Consider the following 26,256-nt stretch of genomic DNA (forward strand, 5'->3'; position numbering starts at 1 on the left):
AAACCAAATTAACTACTTCACAAAATATTGTGCAAGTATTTTATTAAACTAAATAGTACTTGACACAACAACTATATTAAGAGCTTTTAGAATAGAAATTTTCAAGTTAACCATAGTAAAAGGTATTACAAAAAGATGATTTGATAAATCTTTTCCTGTAAATCATTTAGCTCTTGAAAAAAATAAAGTCTTTGTTGACACAAGTTAAATCTACTATAACTTTTGTGCAAAACAATTTCAAGTAAAAAAATGAATTACCACATAAAATAATTATAACTTATGATATACATCATTAATCCTAGAGAGTATTTATAAAAATCAATTGTCATAATATATAATTGCAATTTATGATATAAAAATATAGTCCTTGATAATTCTTAAATAGCTTGATAACGACAGCTCAAAACTTTAAAAGTAGACATAGATATATACTGTTTAAAATCATCTCTTTTATTTGTATGATGCACCATTTCATGTAGTGAAAATAAAGCAGAACAAATGAAGGGTAACAATGGCTGGGACATTTTAAATTTTGCTCTAATAGATAATTGGTTGAATGAGTTAAAAATGAAAATTTTGTTTGCTCACAAACATAATAAATACTAATGGTAATGGACAAGTTATATACAAAAAAATAAAATTAGCTGTGGAAATGGAATTGTCAGCCGCAATCATAATGAGAGGTGGACCCACTGAAAACTTATAAGGTTGCCTCAAAGGGCTAAAAAGTCTCCGCAGTCAAATTCTACTAAAGTTAGTGTAGTTATCAACTTATTGGACCAATCAAAGCTCACAACAATAAAGTTACATATGAAATAACAAGAAGAGGCCTTTGTCGGCAAGCTGGCAAGACAACGCCCAGCTGCTTCAAAGCCTCTTCTATATATTAGAAAAAAAATCAGTCAGCACGAATTTTGTACATTCGATATCAACTGAATAGAAAAGTTGAGCACAGAGTTTATGCACTAACGTCCACAAGTAGAATATTTTTGCCATTGGTATGCTACCGTCATTTACTTCCACAGCTTTCGCAAAGACATATTCTTCTCCGTCTCCTTCTTCATTACCTTGGCAACTGCCATCTCAAAATCTTCTTGGGTCACGTGTACCCTCCTCTCCCTTAGAGCAAACATTCCTGCTTCTGTGCACACAGCCTGTAAACAGATCATAAGATGCATCAAAGGCATGGCAAAATATAAGCAAGCGAAGCGTCAGATGGCACTCAGTCAAAGTAGAAGTTACACAAGTCTCTCACATGCTAGATCACAAGTTCAACCGCTAAACTAAGCATGCGCATGCTCTCAAGCAATCAAAGTGCACATTAAAAGGATACGTCAGATATCAATTAAAGCCAAAAAGACATGCAATCGCTGCACACCTTAAGTTCTGCCCCAGAAGCGCCATTCATCTTCTCAGCAATTTTCTTCAAGTCAATCCCTCGCATCAAGTTCATCTTCCTGGAATGAATCTTCAATATGTCGAAACGGGACTGCAGAATAATGAGAACATAAATGACTAAGATGAATCATCAGAGGGTTATAGAAATAACGATAGAAGGCATGCAGCTCTGTGAGGAAGCAGAGAGGTAGATATTGCCGCATCCTTTCAATCATGTTTAAACACCTCTTGTACTATACTCCCTTCCGTCCTTTTTGTTTGTCGTTTAAGGTTTTGGGTAAAGCCACAGATAAAAAAGACCAGCAGGAGTAATTTAAAAAAAAAAAAAAAAAAGTAAGCAATCACAAAGGGAAGACCTGAGATCCATGAACCTAGAAACAGTATATGAAACCAATGCATCCTCATGTTAACATCTTACTATCTTACAAGCTATGAGGAACCGTACCTCTTCATTGGGATTTGGAAATTCGATCTTCCTATCAATCCTTCCTGGTCTCAGGAGTGCTTGATCCAGAATATCTATACGGTTTGTAGCCATCAAAACCTGAAGCCAGGACCCTTCTTTTTCAGCTTAACAATCTCAGAATAATACACTTGTAAACTAGGCAACATGCAAGTGATCCAGATTGACAAAACTTGCCTTAATTTTGTTTGATGCCTCAAATCCATCGAGCTGATTAAGAAGCTCCAACATTGTCCTCTGCACTTCACTATCACCGTTGCCACTTCCTGATTCCATTCTAGCAGATCCAATACTGTCTATTTCATCCATAAAAATGATAGAAGGAGCATGTTCCCTGAAATACATTCAAGACCAGCCTTTTCTAAAGCTAAATGTATAACAAGAGAGCGAAAATGAAGCACTGAGCTAAATGTACTTCTCCAGAATAGGACTGTCCGGTGATTTTTTGGAAAGTTTCATCAAGTTAGCAGATTTTATGGTATTACAAGCTTCATGCCCCAACTTTCAAGCAACAAGATAGTTTCAGATATTAGACATCCATGAATTCTTATTCATGGAGCACAAATGGCCTAGGGTGTCTGTGAACTTTTGTGGTTACAAAAGCTGCTAGAGGAATTGAGATTGTCCGAAAACGGGAAACTTTCCTTGTTTAGTGATAATAAGGCTGCAATTAGTATAACTCATAATCCAATCCAGTATGATCGAGCAAAGCATGTTGAGATTGATTGACATTTCATCAAAGAAAAAGTTACAAGTGGCATCTTAAGTTCGTTCCATGTGTTATCACAAAAGCAGCTAGCTGATGTGTTTACTGAAGGTCTCAACACATTGACTTTTCAAACACTGGTTTGCAAGTTGGGTATGTGCGATATCGTTGCACCAAGTTGAGGGGGGTGTTGATTAATTAGAGATTTCCTAGTTTAATTGTAGGAGTAGATTGATTCTAGAATATTTCCTTCACTATAATTAATTGTAATTGATTGTCTTTCCTTATTTAGTCTTCGGACTTATTGTATAACCTATTCTCATGGGATGTAAAAATACACACAAAAATACAAGAAGTCTTCTTCTTAAAATCTTCAAGCTGGCATACTTGGGCATTTCATCCATATCAATCACAAATAATGAAAGAATGAAAAAGCACATCTGCAAATAGGCACACCTAATGCATGAATATTCAGGCTGCCTACTGCAAAACTCCCTCCCTTTTTCACTGTCGCCCACAAAAATGAACAAATTGCAGTAGTATATCGTAGGCTAACCCAATGTAAGGATCGAATTTGACCTTAGCAGCTCAACATAGTGAGCTAGAAATGGCTATCCAATGATTTGGATGTAATAAGATCAGAAAGATGCATAACAGAACTGATTATGTAATAAAAGTTATGGACATTAGAGATACATATGTGTTGAGTACTCAAGCTATAATGAAACTTAACCTGGCCATCACAAAGAGTTCTCGCACCATACGAGAACCTTCTCCAATATATTTCTGCACCAATTCAGAACCAGAGACCCGAATGAAGGTACAATCAGTATGATGTGCAACTGCCCTAGCCAACAATGTTTTTCCAGTACCTGGAGGCCCGTAAAGAAGCACTCCCTTCATTTGAAAAGGAGGAGATAGAATAAGCACACATAAATTTGTCCAACCACTGTTATGCTTAAAATACTGATGGAAGAAATGGAGAAAACATGGTAAATGGTGAATAACTGAATATACCTTAGGTTGAGCTATTCCAAGAGACTCAAACAGCTCAGGATGTTTAATGGGAAGCTCAATAACCTAATGCATAAAAGGCCAAAGTTCAAAAAGGTTACACAAATGTACAATGCATCAAAGACCAAGGTCTCAAGATAGATCATAAAACTAACTAAACACAATAACACAATGAAGGCAAAACCTCCTTAATCTCTTTAATTTGCTGGTCAAGGCCACCAATCATGTCATAAGTGGAATCAGGCACTTTCTCAACTTTCATTAGGTTGACCAATGGATCCACTTTGCTGGGCAAAATTAGATGGAGAACATAGCTGTCATTGCGGAGGGCTACTCTGGTTAATGGAGTAATCTTTGTAATGTCAATATTCTTATCAATATCAACAGCATATTTTCCTTCAGGATGAACCTGGCGCATAACACAAAGATAAGAAAATAAGCATTTGGAAATTAATTATAGATGTATAGAAAAGAGGGATACAGAGGTATGAAAACTTATGTTTGATCAACATTTCAAGTTGAATAAGTATTGGTAAGTGGATCCACAGAAAACTATAGAAACACTGCATCCTAATCATTGTGCGACGCGCAAGGCTTTTTCCAGGAGTTCTGACTGATATAGAGTAGAAATTAACAAGCTTCAGTAATTCTTTTTGATAAGGAATTAACAAACTTCAGTAATCATTCACATTTTTATGTAAGGGAGGATATTCTGCACTGTAGCCTAGTATCTTTGCTCCTCAACCCAGCTTCTAAAATTTTCTTTCTTCATCCTTCATTTTTGCATTACAATCCAAACAAAAATAGCAGTAACAAAATTACTTTGGGTTACCAAAAAGTAGAGCAGATTAATAAACTCAATGAAGCAAAATCATTTCTGCCCATACCATATGAATAAGTAATAAATAGTAAAAGGTTCTCATCATCACCCTCTTCTAGAGGTCATGTAAAAGCTACATGATAATATTTATTTAGATCAAAATTAGAAACAGACAGCGGATGAGCATCTTAAAATATAAGTTGTTTATATTCATCATAGAGCACACACATGGAATGGCACGCTATCATTGTCTCATAATTGTTTAAATTCTCTCCAAGGAGAGGTGGGAAGGTAAACAAATATTGAATGACATGCTTTAAAGTTTAATAAAAAGGTAGAAACATCTTTTAAGGTTTTGTTATTCGTTCAAATACTATCATGAAGCATTGAAAGAGGGCAAATACAAGCAGCGATAAGATAACTGTTATTCAACACAACTATTAAAGAATTGAATTTGTCACCATTAATGCTGGAGGGAAGAAATAGAAATGAAAATTATGATGGACAGTCAGAAACAATAGACCAAAGATTAACATTAAGATAGAAACCCAAACAACTCATGAAGTGGGAAATAAGATCATTAAGTCAAGGAATAAGTTCCTGAGCATAATAACATATCAACATTAAAACTTAAGCTGAGATGACCATTTATTGCCCCAGACAACTCAAAAACCCATTACAACCTTTCATCTGTGACGATGGTCTTCAAAAGCATAATATGCTTTTAACTTGTTGTATAATTTAGAGCCTCATCTTTCATTGCAATCACATAAGCACTTAAAAAGTTTTGATATAACCATGTTTGTGAAGTCATCCCACAAAATGCTCCAAAAATGCAAACTGTGTAGATAACTTCTTTTTTTTTTTTGGTTGGTGAAATATGCTGACATATGTGTATTTGTGTGTGTGCACACATGTGCACTAACTAAGAGAATATGCATTTCCAGTCAACTATTTCCATAAATTTTAGTGTGATCACAGAAAATCCCCTCATTCCCGCCACCTAGGAAGACCTTCAGGGGCAAAAACTATTCCTTTTAGCAGAAAAAGAATGCAAATCAATTCGACAAAAAAAGAGCTATTTCATTCATCAACAAAAACAAGCACTAAGGGAGCAAATTGCTAGCAAGCAAGTCAACCAAGCACATGAAACATAAATGGTCGTTGCTACATGCATTAGTAATGTAAACATCACCGTGAACAATGTGCCGCTAAATGAACCAAGTGCAACATTTCCCAAGGAAAAACTCACAGAAGTGAACCAAAAGCACATGAACCATAAATGATTGTGGATATGCATTAGGAAAATAAACATTGACAGGAATATTTTTAATAAACCAAATGAATCCTTTGCCAAGGGAAAGCTCACAGAAGCTTCTGTAATATGAAAGCATGTGTTTGACAGATTTTATATTGTAGGACAAACACTTCGAATTTCAAAGATAACAAGAAGTTTTTCCTTTTCTTGGATATAAGTAAGAAAATAACAAGGTTTAGATGCATTACTTACTTTAACTAAAACTTTTGACTTCCCCATCATTTTAACAACTTCACCAACATATGATCCAGGCTCCTGAAGCAATTGTAATTCTTCCTTAAGCATTCTCACTGGGCATACACATACAAGAAAACACATCTTATGAGCCAAACAAAACACTGTTCCGTTCATAGACTGTAAAATTCCAAATTACAACTCAAAACGACAGGCATCAAAAACATCACACAAAGTCGGGTACCCCCCCCCCCCAAACCCCACCCCAAGAAAAAAAAATAAAGCTAAAGAAAGAACTTTTGGGATGTTCGGGAAATATTAGGCAATTTAAACTAAAATATCAGAAGGGTAAAATAGAAAAAAGGATCTCTATAAAAGAGGAAAGAATGACAACTCATTCTTCTTGTTTAATCATCAGAATTAACTGGAAGTTTTTGGGGTCCATTAACACAGTGGAAGCAGTTACCGTGCTAAAAATAGAAATTCTTGGCTTTAATTTGAAAATTCATAATATAATCACATAGATGCACATAGCAATGCAGTACGCGTAGCATATAGGAGTGCCCCCAAACGTAAACAGGAAAGAAATTCTAAAATACAGACATCTAGGTTTAATAAAGTTCCGGTTTCGAGATTTGGAATGAACCTTTGGAATTGAGCTCATTGCGTTGGGCTTCAAGTCGATTGAGATTGTGAGTCTTGAGCCGGACCTGAAGCTGGAGATCATGGATATGCTGCATATAATATTGTCTCAGCCCTTCTCCTTGCTTCGTTCCTTTTGCCGCCGAACAACTCTCCTCTCTCTCCATCTCCGTCCTGCTCTTCTCTACTTCCGCTGACGCCATTATATTCAATCAAAGCAGTGCATAGTTTGGAGCAAAAGTTTGTTAAATATCACTGCTTCTTTTCTTGTTCGAGGGGAAAAGATTAAGGGGTCGTTTGCGGATAAGCAAAAATATTTAGTATTGTATCATAAAAATAAATATCGAAATAATTTATATTTATGATCTATCATTCAGTGTTAGTAATGGGGAGATAAGTTATTGAGTAGTAAAATTAATAATAACAGAATTAATACAATATGTCAAATATCGACATAACTAATTTCAATATAACTAATTCAATCAGATATTATTTTCTAACCAAACGAACCCTATGGTGAATTACGATCTCGACCCTATATTTGCTTATTATCTAGTTTTTATATCTATCTATATAAATTATAAAAAAGGGTTAGATTTACCCTTTTACTTTTATCATTCCTTGTACTATTCGTCTAAATACACCTTTACAGTTACCAAAGTTTAATTAATCTTCTATTTCTAACGGCAGTCCATACTTGGACGCCGTGTGTGTATATATTAAAAATCCTTTTTACATTTTTTTCTGTTCTTATTAGTTTACCTTTTTCTTCTTCTTTTTTTCCTTTTTTTTTTCTTGTCTCTTATTTTTCTCTAGTCTCAATGGAACCAACCCACTATTTCTGAGCTTCAACCGTGGGTTAGCTTCTTCCTCAAATTGTAAAGAATCCAACATTCAACAATATCTACCAACGATTTTTAACTTCCAATTAGTAATTTCCAAAAAGGTTTTAACACAAATGGGCCACCGCTTTGAATGTTAGTCACACAAACAGTTCAAATCTCATAGATCCATCAGTTTGGAATTTTGAAATTTTCTTCAATGTTTTGAATAACAAATAATTATTTATCACTATTCTATATTTCTGTTTACCCTAAAAATGGATAACAACTGAATTTATACGCGTTTTTAAGGATACGTGATATATCTTGGCACAAATTAAGAGAATATATTAATATTGAATTTGACGATACAAGAAATAAATGTAAACCAAACGAGTCGAATAGCCTTGGCCCTCGAGTTAGACCACCTTTGAACTAAGAGAAGTTTCAACTTGATATAAGAACAGAGTATTGCTTTCAACTTAAACAATAATGAAAGCTAGAAAAAGACAATGTATTGCTTTATGTTGCGTAAAAGTTCTCCGTTTACAAATGATTATACCCTCTTTATATAGTAGGAGAGTCCTACTCTTGATACAGTTCTAAATGAAGTAAGAAATTTCCTGATTGGCTAATTAATTGGCCTATCTTTGATACATGCCGAGATCTCCTCCGTGATCTACGCTCGATCGCGGATATTTCACCTTTCTGTTATCCGACTCAGCAAGTTTCCCTCGATCTCGCCTGATCTCGACTTTGTTCGGTCCCGGGGTCTCGAGCTTGGCGATATAATTTCACACCCCGGTTTGATATGACTCGAGGTCGGACCTTAATCTACCATATTCCAGTTTTGATTAGTCAATCAAAGGGCTAGCCCGATTTTGGCCGTATACAGATAGTCCCCTCGTTTCTCGGAGAGAAAATGACGAGAAACGACATGAATTTCTGAATCCCGTCTCGATGGGCCATGACGTAAGTGATGAACCCGACTATGACGTAAGCGACAAATGGATATCGAAACATTCCGTCGGTCCAGTTATCAAGGCATTAAATGCGTGCCAGTCGCTGGTCGGCCACTACCGGTTCTGAGCCGTCACCAACAAGCTATAAGTATCTAATTTTTCTTCATTCAAACTTTACGCTCAAAGCTCCTCATATTCTTATTTTTCTTTCAAAAATCCCTTTACTTTGCAACTCTCGTACCCAAATTTTCATCAAATCGTATACCATATTAATTCTCTTTCCTCATGTTCTTCAATGGCGAAAACTTCTAAGATCATACCGCAAAAGGAGGCCGCTTCTTCATCACGACCCGCCGGTGGCGGGGGTGCGGCGGAGCCTCACCTGAGTAGTTCGTTCCGGTAGGGTACCCCACTGTTACCGATTTTAAGGTTAAAAAGACCTCCTTGGTACCAGGCCGTTGTCAGCCGATCTTGAGATACATATGCTCAATCACCGAGGATCTCCTCACCAAGGTCAAAGAGGACTGTAACTGGGTCAATAAGCATGTGGTGGTTCCTTCGTCCGAGGAATCGATCACTACCCACGTGGAGGATTTTCTAAGTGTTTACATTTATCCCTTCACGTTTGGTCCCTTAGACTCATCATCATTGCCTTTTGCAAGAGGTATGATGTGACTCTTGGCCAAATTCACCCCTCATTTTGGAGAATAGTGATTTTCCTCTGATTTTTCGCAAGCAAAATCGAGGGGTGTCCCTTTACCCTCGACCACCTTATGCGCCTCTATCGTCCCCGACTCTATCGAGGGGGGATGATCATGCTTGATCGCCGGGCAAGTAAGGCTCCGTTCTCGAGTATAGACGAAACTTGGGATCGGGGTTGGTTGGGCCAATTTGTTCGAGTAAAGACTTCGGACATGATCCCTGCTGAAAACATGCTATTTCCCGAGAAATGGAACATAAAACGTAAGTAGTGTTTCACTTCGAAGGTTCAATCTCGTTATCTTCCTTCTTATCTCTTTCTTCATTGATATTTTTGGTGTCGCAGCTGTGGCCCAGATGCCGGACGCAGTTCCTGAACTTAAGGAATGGGTCGAGGGCCTTGTGTCACAGAGGCCGTATTCTGAGCGTGCTTGGATGGAATTATCGAAAGGTCGATGGGTGGCCCGCAATCATGGTAAGAGCTTTTCCCTGATACATCTGAAATTATTTCTTTTTATCATCGGTCCCTGATTTGTTATTTTATTTCGCAGGTTTACCAAAGGACGTCGAGATGAGGCCTCCATCAGCTGATAATGATATACACGTCAATCCCCCTACTCCGAAACATGTCAAAGAGAAGGGGGAAAAAAATCCCCGATTCCCTCCGACTCTGAAAAGTAGAGACCGAGGAAGCGGCTGGCGCATAAGCGCAAAAAAGCTGGGGCCCGAGAACTCTCATCGGACTCACTCAATCGGTTGAGGGACGAGTCCGAGGAAGAAGAAGATTCTGAGCTGATGGCCCGAGTAAGATGTGGCTCCGAGATGCCTCGAGCCATGGAGGCCGTAGTAGAGACAATGGGTGAAGTCCCCGAGAGGGTCGAGACCGATTTGGCCCAAGCCAGTGAGGTCGAAAAAGAAAGTGTGACCGGTATGTCCCAGTCAGAAGATAACGTACCCAAGGAAGTGCCTGGGGTGATTGACATTTCTGGGTCACCCTCATTTACGGATTCTATGATTAACAAGGCTCAGGCATTGAAGGGTAAACTTGGAGAAGGGGCGCAAGGTGCAGCCGATCCTTTCAATAACGTTTTTGATGGCCTCGACTCTATAGCTTCGGAAGGTGCTATCGGTTTGGGCGACTTATTGGTGCTAAATAAGGTACCATTATCGGGTGCTACTGGATCATCATTGAGCCCAAAATTGGTGGATCGATTCCCTGCCCCAAGTGTTAACCCCGACCGCAGGCGATCGATAACCTTTTCTGTCCCCGAGGATGCCCGGGTTTTCTCTGCCCTTGTAGGGTTTGCTAGCTACCTCAGATGCTTGGTGACCGAGGAAGACCAAGCCGTGATGAATGCAGTGGAGGCGCCTTGCCTATTTAATGAGGCCCAACATGCTTTGAATCGGGTAAGTTCGAGATTCACTTCATTATTTATTTTAAACTTGAAGTTGTAAGTAATTCTAACATCTCTCTTCGGGCTTGCAGGCTTCGGTGTTGCATCATGAGGCTTTCTTCAGAATTTAGGAAGAGCACGTGGCTGAGGCCCGGGAATTCACCGAGAAGGAGGATACTTACAAGCTTCTGAGTGAGAAGCTTTGGGCCGATTTAGAAGCGACTCAGAGTGAGCATGTCGAGATGGACGAGCAGGTATTTCGAGTGCTTCACGATAGTGAAGATGAATTAGAGATAGTAACTAATAATCTGATCCTGTAGGTCTGGCAGAGACTCGAACAGATCGGGCAGCACAAGACATAGGTAGATGTGATACAAGCCAAGGCTGAAGAATTAAAGAAGAATATGGACATCTTAGCCTCGAAAAAGGAAAATGTCCAAGCACAATTGGAGTCGGCCGAGACCCAACTCCAAGCTGCAAAAGAGAAGGCCTCGGTGCAGGTCAAGAAAATCGAGGAGCTTCAATCTCAATTAGACTTAGCTATCTTTGATAAGGCAAACTTGGCCAATGAACTCGAAGTGGCCAGATCTGAGGTGGCCGTGGACAACACCAAAGCCGATGCTAAAGTGGCCCAGTTCAAGGTCGATGTTAAGGCCATCCAGGCGAAGGCCAAGAGTATGCTGGATCATGCAAGATGGCAGGCTTGAGAGAAGCCCTCGAGAGAGTTCATGCTCAAGGCTTCGATGTCCTGGCCGAAATTGAGAATGCCAAGGCAGAGGAAGCTAGGGCCCGGAAGCTAGCCTTTCCTGAGGAAGATTCCGAGAGCTTAAGCGAGTCCGAAGATGGGGAATATCTCGAGGATGGAGATGCTACCTCCGATGAAGACCAGGCCACATAGGCCTTTATATTTTTTGCTTTCTTTTGCATCTTTTTGAGGTCGTTTTGACCATTGTAAATTTTTATACTAGGCCATTATGGCCTTTGTATAAAAGAATTATTATATATATAAGGTTTTCTTCCCCTATAGTCTCTCAATTTTTTCTTTTGCTTTATCACTTATATTCACAAAGGTCGGAATGCCTTAGCATACAATAACTTAGGTTGTGTAAGTTCAGACAAACCTTGCCTTTATAATTTTTTTGTTTTGAGGTACTTCGGGGGTTCATTGTTACCGAGAACTTTCTCCAGAAGTAAGTAACTCAAATTATAGTTTGCCGAGGGTAGCCTTTAGAACCCGTTGTGAAATTTTTTCTTTTTCGAAGGCCTAGTTTTTGTTACGGATTTTGGACGTCTCCGAGCCGTGTTAATTTGGTCGTAGCCATTTAGTTCAGGAGCTTCCCATTGGGCTTGTTTTTTCCCGAGTTATCCGGGCTTGCCCGAGGTAACAGTTCCCGAGTGGGGTGGCCGTGGCCTTTAAAAACTGGGGAGTTGCCTAATAGGTCTTTTGCTCCCGAGGCCCAATGGCTTGGGCCGTTTGAGTTGGACGGCAGTCCCCGAGTGAGGGAGTGGTCGTTCGCATTCCAGTTATGTGTTGCCCTTGGGCTCGTTATTTTCGGAAGTACGAAGCTCTTTAAGTGATGTAAAGAGGAAGATTTTTAAAATATAAGATGATTGCAAGGAAAGTACTTCTCTTTATTCTCGATCAAAATAGTCATACATACGTACACGTTTTAGGCCAAGGCTCAAGCAATCTACGTGGGCACGGTTCTTTTCGACCGTTTGGCCCTTACAATAAATCCTATCTATCAAAACCCTTCCTTTATGAAGTAGTTTCCTCGCTAGAGTTGATATTAGGAGATAATGCATATTCGAGGGTAGCCCACCAGTATTCGAGGTTGATTGCAAAGGAACCTCGGATATTGTTAAATTGATCTTCGGTGCCGATTCATAATCGGGATTGATTCTAAGTTAGCACGATTCATTGTTGTCTCGTTAAAAACCTCGCTGAAAAATCTATTTGGGACAAAACCGGTCTAAGGGAAAAAGAGTGCAACACGTGCTTTCATACCTAAAGACTTCGTGGTGTTCGCCAAAAAATCCATTGTCGTTTCTCATTGACCACATGCAAGTGTTAGTCTGAAAAAAGGAAATGAAATGGGTTCGTACATAAATAGTAATACCGTTTTAGGTGAGATATATTCCAATTGCTCGGTAGTTGTTCTCCATTCATCGTTCCGAGCTTGTAGGACCCTTTCCCAGTGACCTCGAGAATCTGGTACAGTCTTCCTAATTCGGACCCAATCTCCCTTCGTTCGGATTTCAGGTGTTGAGGGTGACTTTCCTTAGCACTAAGTCCCCGACATTAAAATATCAAAGATTGGCTCTTCGATTGTAGTAGCTCTCGATCCGTTGTTTATGGGCGGCCAATCTGACGAGGGCGGCTTCACGCCTTTCATCCAATAGTTCCAGGCTCATATTCATGGCCTGGTCATTTGATTCCTTTGGTGCATATCGGTACCTGATACTCGGCTCTCCAACTTCGACTGGTATTAGTGTTTCGGTGCCATAAACCAATGAGAATGGGGTAGCCCCGGTACTGAATTTCGAGGTTGAGCGGTATGCCCAAAGAACTTCGGGCAAAATTTCCTTCCACTTTCCTTTGGCGTCGGTTAGCCTCTTCTTAAAATTTTGGATGATGGTTTTGTTGGTAGATTCGGCTTGCTCGTTCCTGCTAGGATGATTAGGTGTTGATAGGATTCTTTTGATCTTATGATCTTCGAGAAATTTGGTTACTTTACTGTCGATGAATTGTTTCCCGTTGTCACCCACAATTTCGGATGGCATCCCGAACCGACATATGATGTTGTCTTAAATGGAGTCGATAACTTCCTTCTCCCTAACCTTCTCGAAGGCCTGTGCTTCAACCCACTCAGAAAAATAGTTAGTCATAAATAAAATAAATTGAGCTTTACCTGGTACCCATGGAAGAGGGCCAACGATGCCCATTCCCCACTTCATGAATGGCCATGGTGACAAGACTGAATGGAGTAGTTTCCCGGGTTGGTGAATCATCGGTGCTTGTCTTTGGCATTTGTCGCATTTTCGAACAAACTCTTTCGCATCTTTTTCCATGCCGATCCAGTAATAGCCGGCTCTGATTACCTTTTGAACCAATGATTCGGCACCGGAATGATTTCCGCAAGTGCCCTCGTGAACTTCCCTCAGAACATACTCGGTATCTCCCTGTCCCAGACATATCGCTAGTGGACTATCGAACGTTCTTCTGAACAAGGTTCCGTCTTCGGACAAGGTGAATCGTGCTGCCTTCGTGTGTAGGGCCCTTGATTCTTTTGGATCTGAAGGAAGTTTTTCGGTCTTCAAATACTTTATATATTTATTTCTCCAATCCCAGGTCAAGCTTGTGGAGTTTATCTCGGCGTGGCTTTCTTCGACTACTGACCTCATGAGTTGCACGATGGCCCCCGAATTGAGCTCGTTGTCCTCGACCGATGACCCTAAGTTTGTGAGGGCATAAGCTTCACTATTTTGATCTCGAGGCACGTGTTGCAAAGTCCATTCTTTGAATCAATATGAAGTTACTTGTAAATTATCGAGGTATCTTTGCATTCGTTCTTCTCTCACTTCGAAGGTTCCATTAACCTGATTCACCACAAGATGGGAGTCACATTTGGCTTCAATCACCTCCACTCCCAAGACTTTGGCTAGTTCGAGACCTGCAATCATGGCCTCATATTTGGCCTCGTTGTTAGTCAATTTCACAGTTCTAATAGATTGTCTAACCACGTTGCCTGTGGGAGGTTTTAGTACGATGCCGAGTCTGGACACCTTTGCATTTGATGTGCCGTCCGTAAAGAGGGTCCAGATTCCCAAGGATGTACCCGAGTTCACTAACAACTCTCTTTTGACCTCGGGTACTAGGGTCGGTGTGAAGTCAGCCACAAAGTCTACCAAAATTTGAGACTTAATGGTTGTTCGGGGTCGATATTCAATATCATACCCGCTGATTTTTATGGCCCATTTGGCCAACCGTCCTAAAAGATTGGGTTTGTGCATAATATTTCGCAATGGATAAGTTGTTACAACACATATGGGGTGACATTGAAGTACGATTTCAGTTTCCTAGAGGCACTTATCAAAGCGAGCACCAATTTTTCTAGGTAGGGATATCTAGTTTTGGCCTCGCCCAAGGTCTGGCTAACATAATAACTAGGACTCCACTTAATGCTATCTCCAATACTGCAAAATATAAGTACAACTGTTCATCTGCCCTCGGTATGTGAAGCAGCGGTGGGCTTGATAAGTATCGTTTAAGTTTTTCCAAGGCTTGCTGGCATTCCGGATTCCATGTGAAGTTATTTTTCTTCTTCAGCAACGAGAAAAATTGATGGCTTTTATCTGAGGACCTCGAGATGAATCGCCCCAGGGTGGCTATGCGCACGGTTAACCTTTATATGACCTTTACATTATCTACTACCGTGATGTCCTTGATAGCTTTTATCTTGTTGGGGATTGATCTCGATTCCTCGGTTGGATACGATGAATTCGAGAAAGTTGCCTTACCTGACCCCGAACACATATTTTTCCGAGTTCAACTTCATGTTATATTTCCTCAATATACTGAAGGTTTCCTGCAAATGTTTCAAATGTTCCTCTGCTCGCAAGGACTTAACTAACATATCATCAATGTAAACTTCCATAGATTTCCCTATTTTTTCTTCGAACATCCGGTTTACTAGGCGTTGATATGTGGCACAAGCATTTTTTAATACAAGTGGCATTACGTTATAGCAGTAGGTACCATACTTAGTGATGAACGAGGTCTTTTCCTGATCATCCAGGTTCATTTGTATTTGGTTGTACCTGGAATAGGCATCGAGAAAACTGAAGATCTCATGGCCGGCCGTGACATCGATCATGCGATCGATATTAGGCAAGGAAAAGAATCCTTGGGGCATGCTTTATTTAAATCTTTATAATCTACACACATCCTTGGGGTATTTTACTTCCCGGATAGACCCTATTTTAAGGAGCTTGGTTACCTCGTCTTTGATGAAGGCATGCTTGATCTCGGACTGGGGTCTCCTTTTCTTCTTCACCGGATGGAACTTCAGGTCCAAGTTAGTTTATGGGTGGTGATTTCCGGTGGGATCCCTGTCATGTCGAGATGGGACTAAGCAAAACAATCCATGTTAGCTATAAAAAATTGAATAAGTTTTTTCCTGAGGGTGGGAGTTAACCTCGTGCCCAGGTATACCTTTTATTCGGCCAGATGTTCGATTAGTATGACTTGCTCCAGCTCTTCGACCGTTGATTTGGTAGCGTCGGAGTCATCGGGTACTATGAAGGATCGAGGGACCCCATAATCATCATCTTTATCAGTTCCCTGCTTCTCTAGTAGGGTCGAGGCTGGCGTCTGTGGTTGCTATTTGACCTCCTATTTTCCCTTCGAACTTGACCCCTTCGTCGATGAGATCGTCGATACTGGAATCACTTCGTCAACGACAAATATTTCCTTTGCGGCGGGTTGCTCCCCGTAAATTATTTTGATTCCCTCTGGTGTCGAGAATTTTAGAACCTGGTGAAGGGTCGAGGGCACTGCCCTCATGTTGTGGATCCATGGTCTCCTGAACAGGGCGTTATACCTCATATCACCCTCGATCACATGGAACTTGGTCTCCTGGATGGTCCCGACCATGTTCACTGGCAAAGTTATTTCACCCTTAGTAGTCTCACAAGCCATGTTGAATCCGTTTAGCACTCGGGCTGCGAGCACAACTTGGTCCTGTAGGCCGAGCTGTTCTACGACCCTTGATCGAACGATGTTGGCCGAACTACCCGGATTAATTAACACACATTTAACTCGAGTCTTATTCATGAGTACAGATATTACCAGTGCATCGTTATGGGGTTGCATGATTCCTTCTGCGTCCTTGTCGTTGAAGGACAAGGTTCCTTCTGGTACGTAATCCCGAGTTCGTTTCTCCCTTGTGATCGACACCTTGGTGCATTTTAACACTGGCCCTTGGGGAACATCGACCCCTCCGACAATCATGTGAATGACGTGTTGAGGTTCTTCTTGTTCATTTTGTTTGTTGGAATCTCTGTCTCTGAAATGATTCTTATCTTGATCACTCAAAAACTCCCGAAGGTGCCCGTCATTGAATAGCCGGGCTACTTCTTCTCTCAACTGTCTACAATCTTCCACTCTGTGGCCATGGGTGCCATGATATTTGCACATTTCATTGGGATTTCTCTGGGCTGGATCAATATGCAAAGGTCGAGGCCATTTAATATCTTTGATGCGTCCGATAGCCAATACGATGGCGGCTGCGTCAACATTGAAGTTATATTCTGACAATCGTGGTGCTTCTTTAGGTCCGGTATGCCTGTCGAAGACATTCTTGCTCATGAGCCCTCGTGAGCTCTGACCTCGGTCATTTCTCCTTTCACTTCATATAGGGTTTCGCCCAGATCCGTTATTCCTACGATCTCCATTATATGGCTGGTATCGATCCCTGTTCAACCTTGGTTCTCGATCAATGTTCCTTTTGATTCTGTCAATGGGCATGATAGGATAAACAGACCCAGAAGGAGTCCCAGCTGGTCATCTTCGACTCTAATTTTTGATTGATACTGATTATGTACATCGGCCCAGGTAATAGCCGGTTATTTAATCAAGTTCTGCTTCAGCTGCTGTGTAGCAACTGAGCTTCGTACATTGAGTCCTTGAGTGAAAGCTTGAACGGCCCAATTATCGGTGACCGGTAGCAGATCCATTCGTTCTATTTGGAACCGAGACACAAACTCTCTAAGCATCTCGTTATCTTTCTGTCTTACCTTGAAAAGGTCCGACTTCCTAGTCTCGGCCTTTATGGCTTCGACGTGTGCCTTTACAAAAGAATCTGCAAGCATAGCAAAAGAATCAATAGTGTTAGGTGGTAAATTGTGGTACTATATCATAGCTCCCTTTGACAGGGTCTCCCCGAATTTCTTTAGTAACACGGATTCGATCTCGTCGTCCTCTAGATCATTCCCTTTAATTGCACATGTGTAAGATGTGACATGCTCATTTGGGTCGTTCGTTCCATTGTATTTAGGAATCTCGGGCATGCGGAACTTCTTGGGGATCGGTTTGGGAGCCGCGCTCGGGGGGAAGGGCTTTTGTACGAACCTTTTTTGAATCCAAACCCTTTAATATTTGTGGTGCCCCCGAGATTTGATCAACTCTGGAGTTATAAGTTTCCACCTTCTTATCATTTTCTTCGATCTTCTTTTCCCCCTACTCAACTTGTTTCGTTAGTTCTTCAAGAATCTTTATGATTGCGGGATCAGTCCCTGATTCATTCCCGTTCGATTTCCTTGACACCGATTCGACCCTGTGAACAACTTCCTGGGATGGCTCGGGCTCAATCCTGCTTGGCGCATGATTCTGGTTTTGGAGATGGGCTATCGCAGCTTGTTGAGCCTGCAACATCTTGAAGATCACTTGAAGGCTGATTCTGCCCTCTTCGCGGCCATGTATGCTCTAAGCGGCCGATCGGACATCACTATAGACGCTACTCTCGAGATCGATGACTAAATTTGCATTGACGGCTACATGCGAGCTGATGTCGATTGGGTCTATAGCCGAAACTCCATCGAGGCCAATTGGAGGTACGTCGTTCCCTGGTGCTATGTTGTCTTTTTCATCATGGTGGTCGAAGTCATTATCCACATGTACGGGTGTTGCCTGAGAGTTCGATATTTTGATCCTGGAATCAAAGATACTCACAAGAACAAGTGAAAAATAGTGTGTGTTATGAAAGTAAGTACCAGGCAATCATTATTATCCTTAGCCCCACGGTGGGCGCCAAACTATTTACCCTAAAACGGATAACAATTGAATTTATACGCGATTTTAAGGATACGTGATATAACTTGGCACAAATTAAGAGAATATTGTAGCAACCCATTTGGGAGGTGCTACTTATGAAACAAATCTAATTTACTACTTATAACATTAAGAAGACATTAATTACAAAAAACATTCAGAATAATTTAGTAGCGGTAATAGGCCTATGCGATGACGTCCAAAGTGCAATATTTTTTAATATTTTTTTTTGAAAATACTCTTCATAATTTTATTTTATTTTTAAAAATGAAATACAATGTCAAAATATCAACATAAGGTATATAACCCTTCTTGAATAATCAACATCACTGCAAATTTGTATTGTACATAAATTTCAAACTATCGGGTATAAAAAGGAAAACTAATTTTCTCCTTTGTACATATATATAAGACAAAGTGTAAATTCAACATATTACAAGAGTTGAGTTATTAACACATCTTAAAACAACAAAATAAGTTACCAAATTTAAGTTATAAGATTTTGGTCTTAATATCCAAGCCTCCAAATAACATACATAAGTGTGACATATATATCATGTACAAGTCCCAAAACTATATTAAATTATGATGCATATGCAAATGTGATCTCCATAAGTGCTCCCAAAAAGACTATTTCATAAGGCCGACTTCAAATTTTATCTCGTACATTACCTACGATAGAAAACAATTATCGCTAAGCATAAAGCTTATTGGCGTATAAGCTTTATGCTTGGAGCCATTAACTTCTCCAATTCCCATTTCCAGTAATAGGTAGCTCAAATAAAACATAATTTAAAACAAGTGAATAAATATATCAAAATTATCAAATATCAACCTTTGAAGTATTTCCAAATATCAATAACAATATTGAAGATTCAAGAGTTGAGAAAGCATATACTATCAATCCAATAGAGTTTGTCAAATATCTATTTTTCTCCCAATATATACGTCATGCCATCACATTAAGCAAAATCAGATATCAAAATAGACCTAAGCCCCAAATCAAGTAGGGTCAAAACCCAATAGTCAAGAGAATCAAGAACCATATTAAAAATGGCTTCCTAGTTCGTACTAAACACGGACAAGTTCCCTTATTTAAGACGAACTACAAATCCAAAGTCAAGATGAAAAAAGATCCAAATCAAGAGGCATACAAAGATGAGTGACAAAGTCACTGCCACAAGAAGGACAAAGTCCTAACAAGAATGCAAAATGATCAAGCAAATCCGTACGAGTGGGCGATCTAGCGAATATCTTTCAATACTTGATATAACATGAATACAATGATATAAATTGAAGACAAGAAAAATAAAATATCAGGATATTTCAAAATATTCTAGCAAGTATAGAGAGTACAAGGTTTATGCACAAACCTTGGTGTTTAACCACAAAATAGTTCAACCACAACTTGAGGACGTTCGAATCGTCTATGCCATAGACAAACCAAATCTGTCCATTTCCTCAAATACTTCCCCTTAGCTTTTACAAGGATATATATATCTTAAATACATAATAAAATATCTATATAAGTTCAGTGATTTAACATGTCAAACTAAACATAATATTAGTGAAAATTACCCAAAATGTTTGAAACAGAAATTCCGGACAGTATCACTGTCTAGTGTTGTGACTCAGATTGGAAGATGAAAAAGGACAAACTAGATTGTGTGGTATTATTTACAGTTGTAGATATGTGTTACAACTCCCATATCAATTTTGTACAAAGAGTTATGGAAAACTTACTAACAGTAGTACAGGGAGGGTTTGTAAAACAAAAAATCTGGGCAGCACCTGTCCTATATTATATCGCCTATTTTCGGGTAAATAAAGGACAAACCAGGTTTTGGTTCCTTCATAAGAGTTATAGATCTATAAAATATCTTTCTAAAAAGTCTTATATCACTTTAAATGGAGCTCTATACAAAAAGATATAAAGAAAGTACTAATAGCTGTCTAGTATAAAAACGGGTTTAGTAACTTACCACAAAAGAGAGGAGCAACTTGAGCTTCACCAAGAACGAATTTTGCTGGTTGGTTTAGTGAAAATTTATGGTAGTTTTTATGAATTTTTCAGGCGATAAGAAGGATAGAGGATAGGGGTTTTCTTTTTCTTGAAAGAATGAAAATGGGGAGTTTATAGAAGACTAAGTCAATCAAAGTTATCTTTAAGAATTTTGGATAAATATGAAATAAAAATGACTGCCCAACTACTAAATATCCTTAGATAAATACAAAAGGGTGGCATTCCAAAAACTTAATTATAATGTATTTAACAACAATTCATCAAAATAATATTAAGTGTTACACATAGTAACACCATGGAACTTCTTTTTCAATATTAACACAACCTAGAGTAAAGAATTTTCATGTATTGTCAATTTCACATTTAGGAAGTGCGAAGTATAAATATCTCCTCATTATAAAGATGCTCAATCGAAAATGCAAATATTAGTAAAAATTTAGGGTGCTACAATTCTCTCCCCCTTAAATAATTTTCGTCCCGAAATTTACCTGGTACTAGTCCCTAAACAAATGTGGATATTGATCTCGCATATCCTCTTCTCGCTCCCAGGTAGCTTCTTTGCAAGAATGATTTTTTCCAAAAAACTTGCACTAAGGGGATGCTCTTGTTTCTAAACTCCTTTAACTCACGCGCTAAGATTTGGATTGGTTCTTCTCCATATGTCAAATTAGGATTGAGCCTAATAGATTCAATAGGAAGAATATGAGATGGATCTGAGCGGTATCTTCTAAGCATAGAAACATGGAAGATATTGTGGATCTTGTCTAACTCTGGTGGAAGGGCTAGTTTATAAGCAACCGGGCCAACTCTCTCAAGCACTTCATAAAGTCCAATAAATCGTGGACTAAGTTTACCTTTTTGGCCATATCTCATAATCTTCTTCCATGGATAAACCTTTAAAAATACCTTATCACCCGCTTTATACTCAATTTCATGCCTCTTAAGATCAGCATAAGACTTTTGTCTGTCTGAGGCAATTTTTAAGCGATCCTTGATGATTTTTACCTTATCTTCAGTTTGTTTAACAATCTCAGGACCCACCAATTTTCTTTCACCAACCTCGTTCCAACAAAGAGGCGTTCTGCATTTTTTTCCCATACAAAGCTTCATAAGGAGGCATGCCTATACTTGATTGCTAGCTATTATTGTAAGCAAATTCTATCAGGGCTAATTGTTTGTCCCAACTACCCTCAAACTCAATAATGCAGGCTCGAAGCATATCCTCCAAGATTTGTATTACCCTCTCAGACTGGCATGCAACCTCACAATCTCATTAATGTATAATTCTGCCAAACATTCCATTGAGTAGTCCATTCTGATTGCCAAGAAATGATCACTCTTAGTTAGTCTATCTACAATGACCCAAATTGCATCATGATTCCTTTGAGTGCGTGGAAGTCCAGAAATAAAGTCCATCGTTATCCTTTCCCATTTCCACTCGGGTATTGAAAGGGTTGCAGTAGACCAACTGGGACTTGATGTTCATCTTTTATTTGTTGATATACCAAGCATTTAGAAATGAACTCTGCAATGTCTTTCTTCATACCACTCCACCAGTAGTGCTCCTTGATGGTCTGGTACATTTTAGTACCTCCAGGATGTATTGCATAAGGCGAACTATCTGCTTCAATCAAGATCTGCTTCCTCAATTCATCATCATTAGGAACATACAACCTATTTTTATAAAATAAGGTATCATCTTTCTTCAATGTAAAATCTGATTCTCTTCCATTTTGGACTTCTTCAACCCGTTTTACAAGCTTTTCATCTAACTTCTGCGCTTCTTGGACCTGCTCAAGTAAGACTGGCTTGACTTGCAAATTAGCAATGATATAACCATTAAAATTAAATGAAAGAGAAACATTCATGGCTGTTAATTCAAGAAGCAAGTGCAAAGGACTTAGAGTTAAACTTGTAAGGGAATTGCGACTCAACGCATCTGCAACCATATTAGCTTTACCAAGATAATAATCAATTTTGCAATCATAATCTTTGATGAGTTCAAGCCATCTACGTTGTCTCAAGTTTAACTCTTTTTTGTGTACCCAAGTACTTCAAACTCTGGTGATCAGTAAATATATGACATTTCTCCCAGTACAAGTAATGCCTCAAAATTGTTAAGGCAAAAACAATGGCAGCAAGTTCAAGATCGTGAGTGGGATAATTCAACTCATGCGATTTTAACTTTTGAGAGGCATAAGCAATTACTTTCCCTTCTTGCATCAAAACACAACCTAAGCCATGGTGAGATGCATCATTGTATACCACATAATCTTTCCCTTCAGCTGGCAAAGAAAGTATTGGAGCTTGTGTCAATAAGGATTTGAGCTTTTCAAAGCTCTCTTGACACTTGTCATCGCACACAAATGTTTGGTCAAAGGAGAAGCTATAATAGAGAAGCCATTCACGAACCTCCTATAGCATACTACTAAACCCAAGAAACTTCTAATATCAGTTGGAGTTTTAGGAGGTTTCCAATCAACAATAGCTTGAATCTTACTAGGATCAACCTTCACACCTTCAGCTGATACAATATGCCCCAAAAATGCCACTTCACTCAGTACATTTGGAAAGCTTCGCGTAGAGTTGCCTCTCTTTCAGAATTTGCATGACAATCCGAATATGCTTATCATGATCTTCTCTATTCTTGGAATAGACTAAAATGTAATCAATAAAGACCACCACAAATTGATCAAGGTAAGGCTTGAATACAAGGTTCATTAAATCCATAAATGCAGCATGAGTATTTGTCAAACCAAATGGCATTACCAAAAATTCATAATGGCCATACTTGGTCCTAAAAGCAGTTTTAGGAACATCTTGCTCCCTCACGCACAACTGATAATATCCAGACCTCAAGTCAATTTTTGAGAACAAGCTGGCACCCTTCAGTTGGTCAAACAAGTCATCGATTCTAGGCAGTGGGTATTTGTTTTTGATTGTTACCTTGTTCAGCTGTCGGTAATCAATGCAAAGCCTAAGAGTGCCATCTTTCTTTTTCACAAATAAAATAGGAGCTCCCCAAGACGAAATAGTGGGACGGATAAAACCTTTCTCAAGAAGTTTTTGCAATTGAGCCTTTAACTCTTTTAATTCAGCTGGAGCCATTCTATAAGGAGCGATAGAAATAGGAGTAGTTCCAGTGACAAGCTCTATAGGAAATTCAATCTCCCTTTCTAGAGGCAACCTAGGAAGATCATCAGGAAATACAACAGGAAAGTCGCACACTATTGGTATGTCCTTAAGACTTGGACTCCCCAATCGTGTATCGACTATATGAGCAAGATAGGCATCATAACCTTGACAAATCATCTTCCTTGCCAAGACCGTAGAAATAATATTAGTTGTCAATGATCTTTCTCCTTAAACTACTATGTGTGAGTATGCAGGAGTTCTAAAAGTCACTTGTTTCAACCTATAATCAACCAATGCATGGTGCCTATGGAGCCAATCCATACCAATAATAACATCATAGTCTTTGAAGGGCATTTCAAGCAAGTCTGCAGGGAAGACCAGATTTTGAATCATGAATGGACAATCTCGGTAAATCCTATTAACAACAGCCTGATGACCTAATGGACTCGTGACCAGCACATCAAAGTCAAGTCTCACAGATTTAAAAGTATGAGGAAATGCAAGTGATGAGCAAACATAAGAGTGCGAAGATCCAGGATCAAATAATGTAACAACAGATATGCCAAATAAGTGAAATTTACCAACAACCACGTCCGGGCCATCTTGGTCATTCTTCTGTCTCATAGCATAGACTCGTGCAGTAGATCTCGACCCACTAGCCTGATTAGCACCACCTGAACCCGCCGGTTGCATATTTTTAGGTCTTGCACCGCTATTAGCTTGAGAATGAGTAGTGATAGGCTTTAGAACTGATCCCTCTGTATGTGTATAAGAAAGAGGATTAGGATTAGGACAATCCTTCACTTTATGATCCATACTTCCACAATTAAAACAAGTACCAGAAGCTCTTCTGCAGGCACCATAGTGATTCTTTCCGCAATGTGCACAAGTAGGTGTATAAGTTTTGCCTTGGCCATAATTTGGAGTACCAGTAGTAGAGAAATTTGGCTTATTCTACTTATGATATGATGACTTCTGTACACTTTCTGTCTTGCAATAGTCAAACTTTCCCTTCTTGGATATACCGCCATAATCTTAATTACCCTTCCTAAACCTGTTTTCTCTCCTACTAGCTTCTTCCTTGTCAATTCTTTCCCAAGTAAGAGCAACTGAAATTAGCTTGGAAAAATCCTCAAGTTGCAAGATTGCCATAGATTTTCGAATGTAACCATTCAAACCTTCTTCAAATCTTCTGCACTTGTCTCTTTCACCATCAATAATACCTCCAGCATAGCGAGAAAGCCTGAGAAAATTTTGTTGATACTCTGCAATAGACATACTCCCTTGTCTTAAATTCAAAAACTCTTTTTTCTTTGCATCACAGTAGACATGGGGGACATATTTCGCACGAAATGCTTTCACAAAGTCATCCCAAGTCAGCACCGAAGGTTTTGCTTTTGCATTTGGCACACTTATTCACCAATCATAGGCATCATTTTGTAAAAGAGAGATAGCATACTTCAATTTGCCAAGTACACTCTAGTTGTTCAAAGACCCTCTCCATGCGCTCGAGCCATTGTTCAGCTACCGTGGGATCAGTAGTGCCTTCAAATTCAACTCCACTTATTTTCCTCATCTTCTCAAAATTTATTTCACTAGGTTTCTGACATTGTCCCCAGCCATGGAGGAGTCATAATAGGAGTATTATGACCCATTGCTCTTGGATTATTGTCCACTTCATTTTCACTAACACGATGATGATTTAGGTTAGGCAAGGGTGCCTCATCTCCTTCTTGAAAGTGAGGTGGAGCATTATAATGGGTCTGACTTTCATCAACAGATTCAATAGATCTATTCGAAGAAGAGGCCATATTAAAATTCCTATAAAAGATAAGATCACACTATATTAGGGACATGTACATGATGCATATGCACAAGTAATACATCAAATTACATTAAACAAGTATGCAAAAATTTATAATATCCAAGTCATTTTCAAGAAAGAAAATAACAAAAATATTAGGTACGATTATAACAAAAATCCTAGAATCACAAAACTTAGGCGCTGGTACCAAAACTTGTAGCAACCCCTTTGGAAGGGTGCTACTTACGAAATAAATCTAATTTACTACTTACAACATTAAGAAGACATTATTTTAAAAAAATATTTAGAATAATTTAGTAGCGGAAATAGGCCAATGCGATGAGGTCCAAAGTGCAATATTTTTTTATTGTTTTTTTGAAAATACTCTTCATAATTTTATTTTATTTTTAAAAATAAAATACAATGTCAAAATATCAACATAAGGTGATATAACCCTTCTTGAATAATCAACATCACTGCAAGTTTGTATTGTACATAAATTTCAAACTATCGAGTATAAAAAGGAAAACTAATTTTCTCCTTTGTACATATGTATAAGACAAAGTGTAAATTCAACATATTACAAGAGTTGAGTTATTAACACACCTTAAAATAGCAAAATAAGTTACCAAATTCAAGTTATAAGATTTTGGTCTTAATATCCAAGCCTCCAAATAATATACATAAGTGTGACATATATATCATGTACAAGTCCCAAAACTATATAAAAGTATGGTGCATATGCAAATGTGATCTCCATAAGTGCTCCCCAAAAGACTATTTCATAAGGCCGCCTTCAAATTTTATCCCGTACATTACCTACGATAGAAAATAATTATCGCTAAGCATAAAGCTTAGTGGCGTATAAGCTTTATGCTTGGAGCCATTAACTTCTCCAATTCCCATTTCCAGTCATAGGTAGCTCAAATAAAATATAATTTAAAACAAGTGAATAAATATATCAAAATTATCAAATATCAACCTTTGAAGTATTTCCAAATATCAATAACAATGTTAAAGATTCAAGAGTTGAGAAAGCATATACTATCAAT

General features: G+C 38.9%; 3 protein-coding genes across 3 annotated transcripts; all 3 read right to left on the bottom strand.

Moving 5' to 3' along the window:
- Positions 1-697: 697 nt before the first annotated feature.
- LOC107816419 (26S proteasome regulatory subunit 8 homolog A) lies at positions 698-6,843 on the bottom strand. The gene is made up of 9 exons (XM_016642168.2): positions 6,540-6,843; positions 5,912-6,009; positions 3,766-3,990; positions 3,585-3,647; positions 3,301-3,464; positions 2,039-2,195; positions 1,844-1,942; positions 1,379-1,489; positions 698-1,154 (listed from the first exon to the last, which is right to left on the bottom strand). The coding sequence occupies exons 1-9, from the start codon at positions 6,736-6,738 to the stop codon at positions 1,014-1,016; spliced, it is 1,257 nt and encodes a 418-aa protein (XP_016497654.1). The 5' UTR covers positions 6,739-6,843; the 3' UTR covers positions 698-1,013.
- A 13,923-nt stretch (positions 6,844-20,766) lies between these two features.
- Positions 20,767-21,681, bottom strand: LOC142168122 (uncharacterized). The gene is made up of 2 exons (XM_075228783.1): positions 21,506-21,681; positions 20,767-21,346 (listed from the first exon to the last, which is right to left on the bottom strand). Exons 1-2 carry the CDS (start codon positions 21,679-21,681, stop codon positions 20,767-20,769), a joined length of 756 nt encoding a protein of 251 aa, XP_075084884.1.
- Positions 21,682-23,628: 1,947 nt separating this feature from the next.
- LOC142168123 (uncharacterized) lies at positions 23,629-24,216 on the bottom strand. The gene has a single exon (XM_075228784.1). The coding sequence runs from the start codon at positions 24,214-24,216 to the stop codon at positions 23,629-23,631; it is 588 nt and encodes a 195-aa protein (XP_075084885.1).
- Positions 24,217-26,256: the final 2,040 nt, after the last annotated feature.

This window comes from Nicotiana tabacum, chromosome 13 (genome assembly GCF_000715075.1).
Source record: "Nicotiana tabacum cultivar K326 chromosome 13, ASM71507v2, whole genome shotgun sequence".
Taxonomy (NCBI): Eukaryota; Viridiplantae; Streptophyta; class Magnoliopsida; order Solanales; family Solanaceae; genus Nicotiana; species Nicotiana tabacum.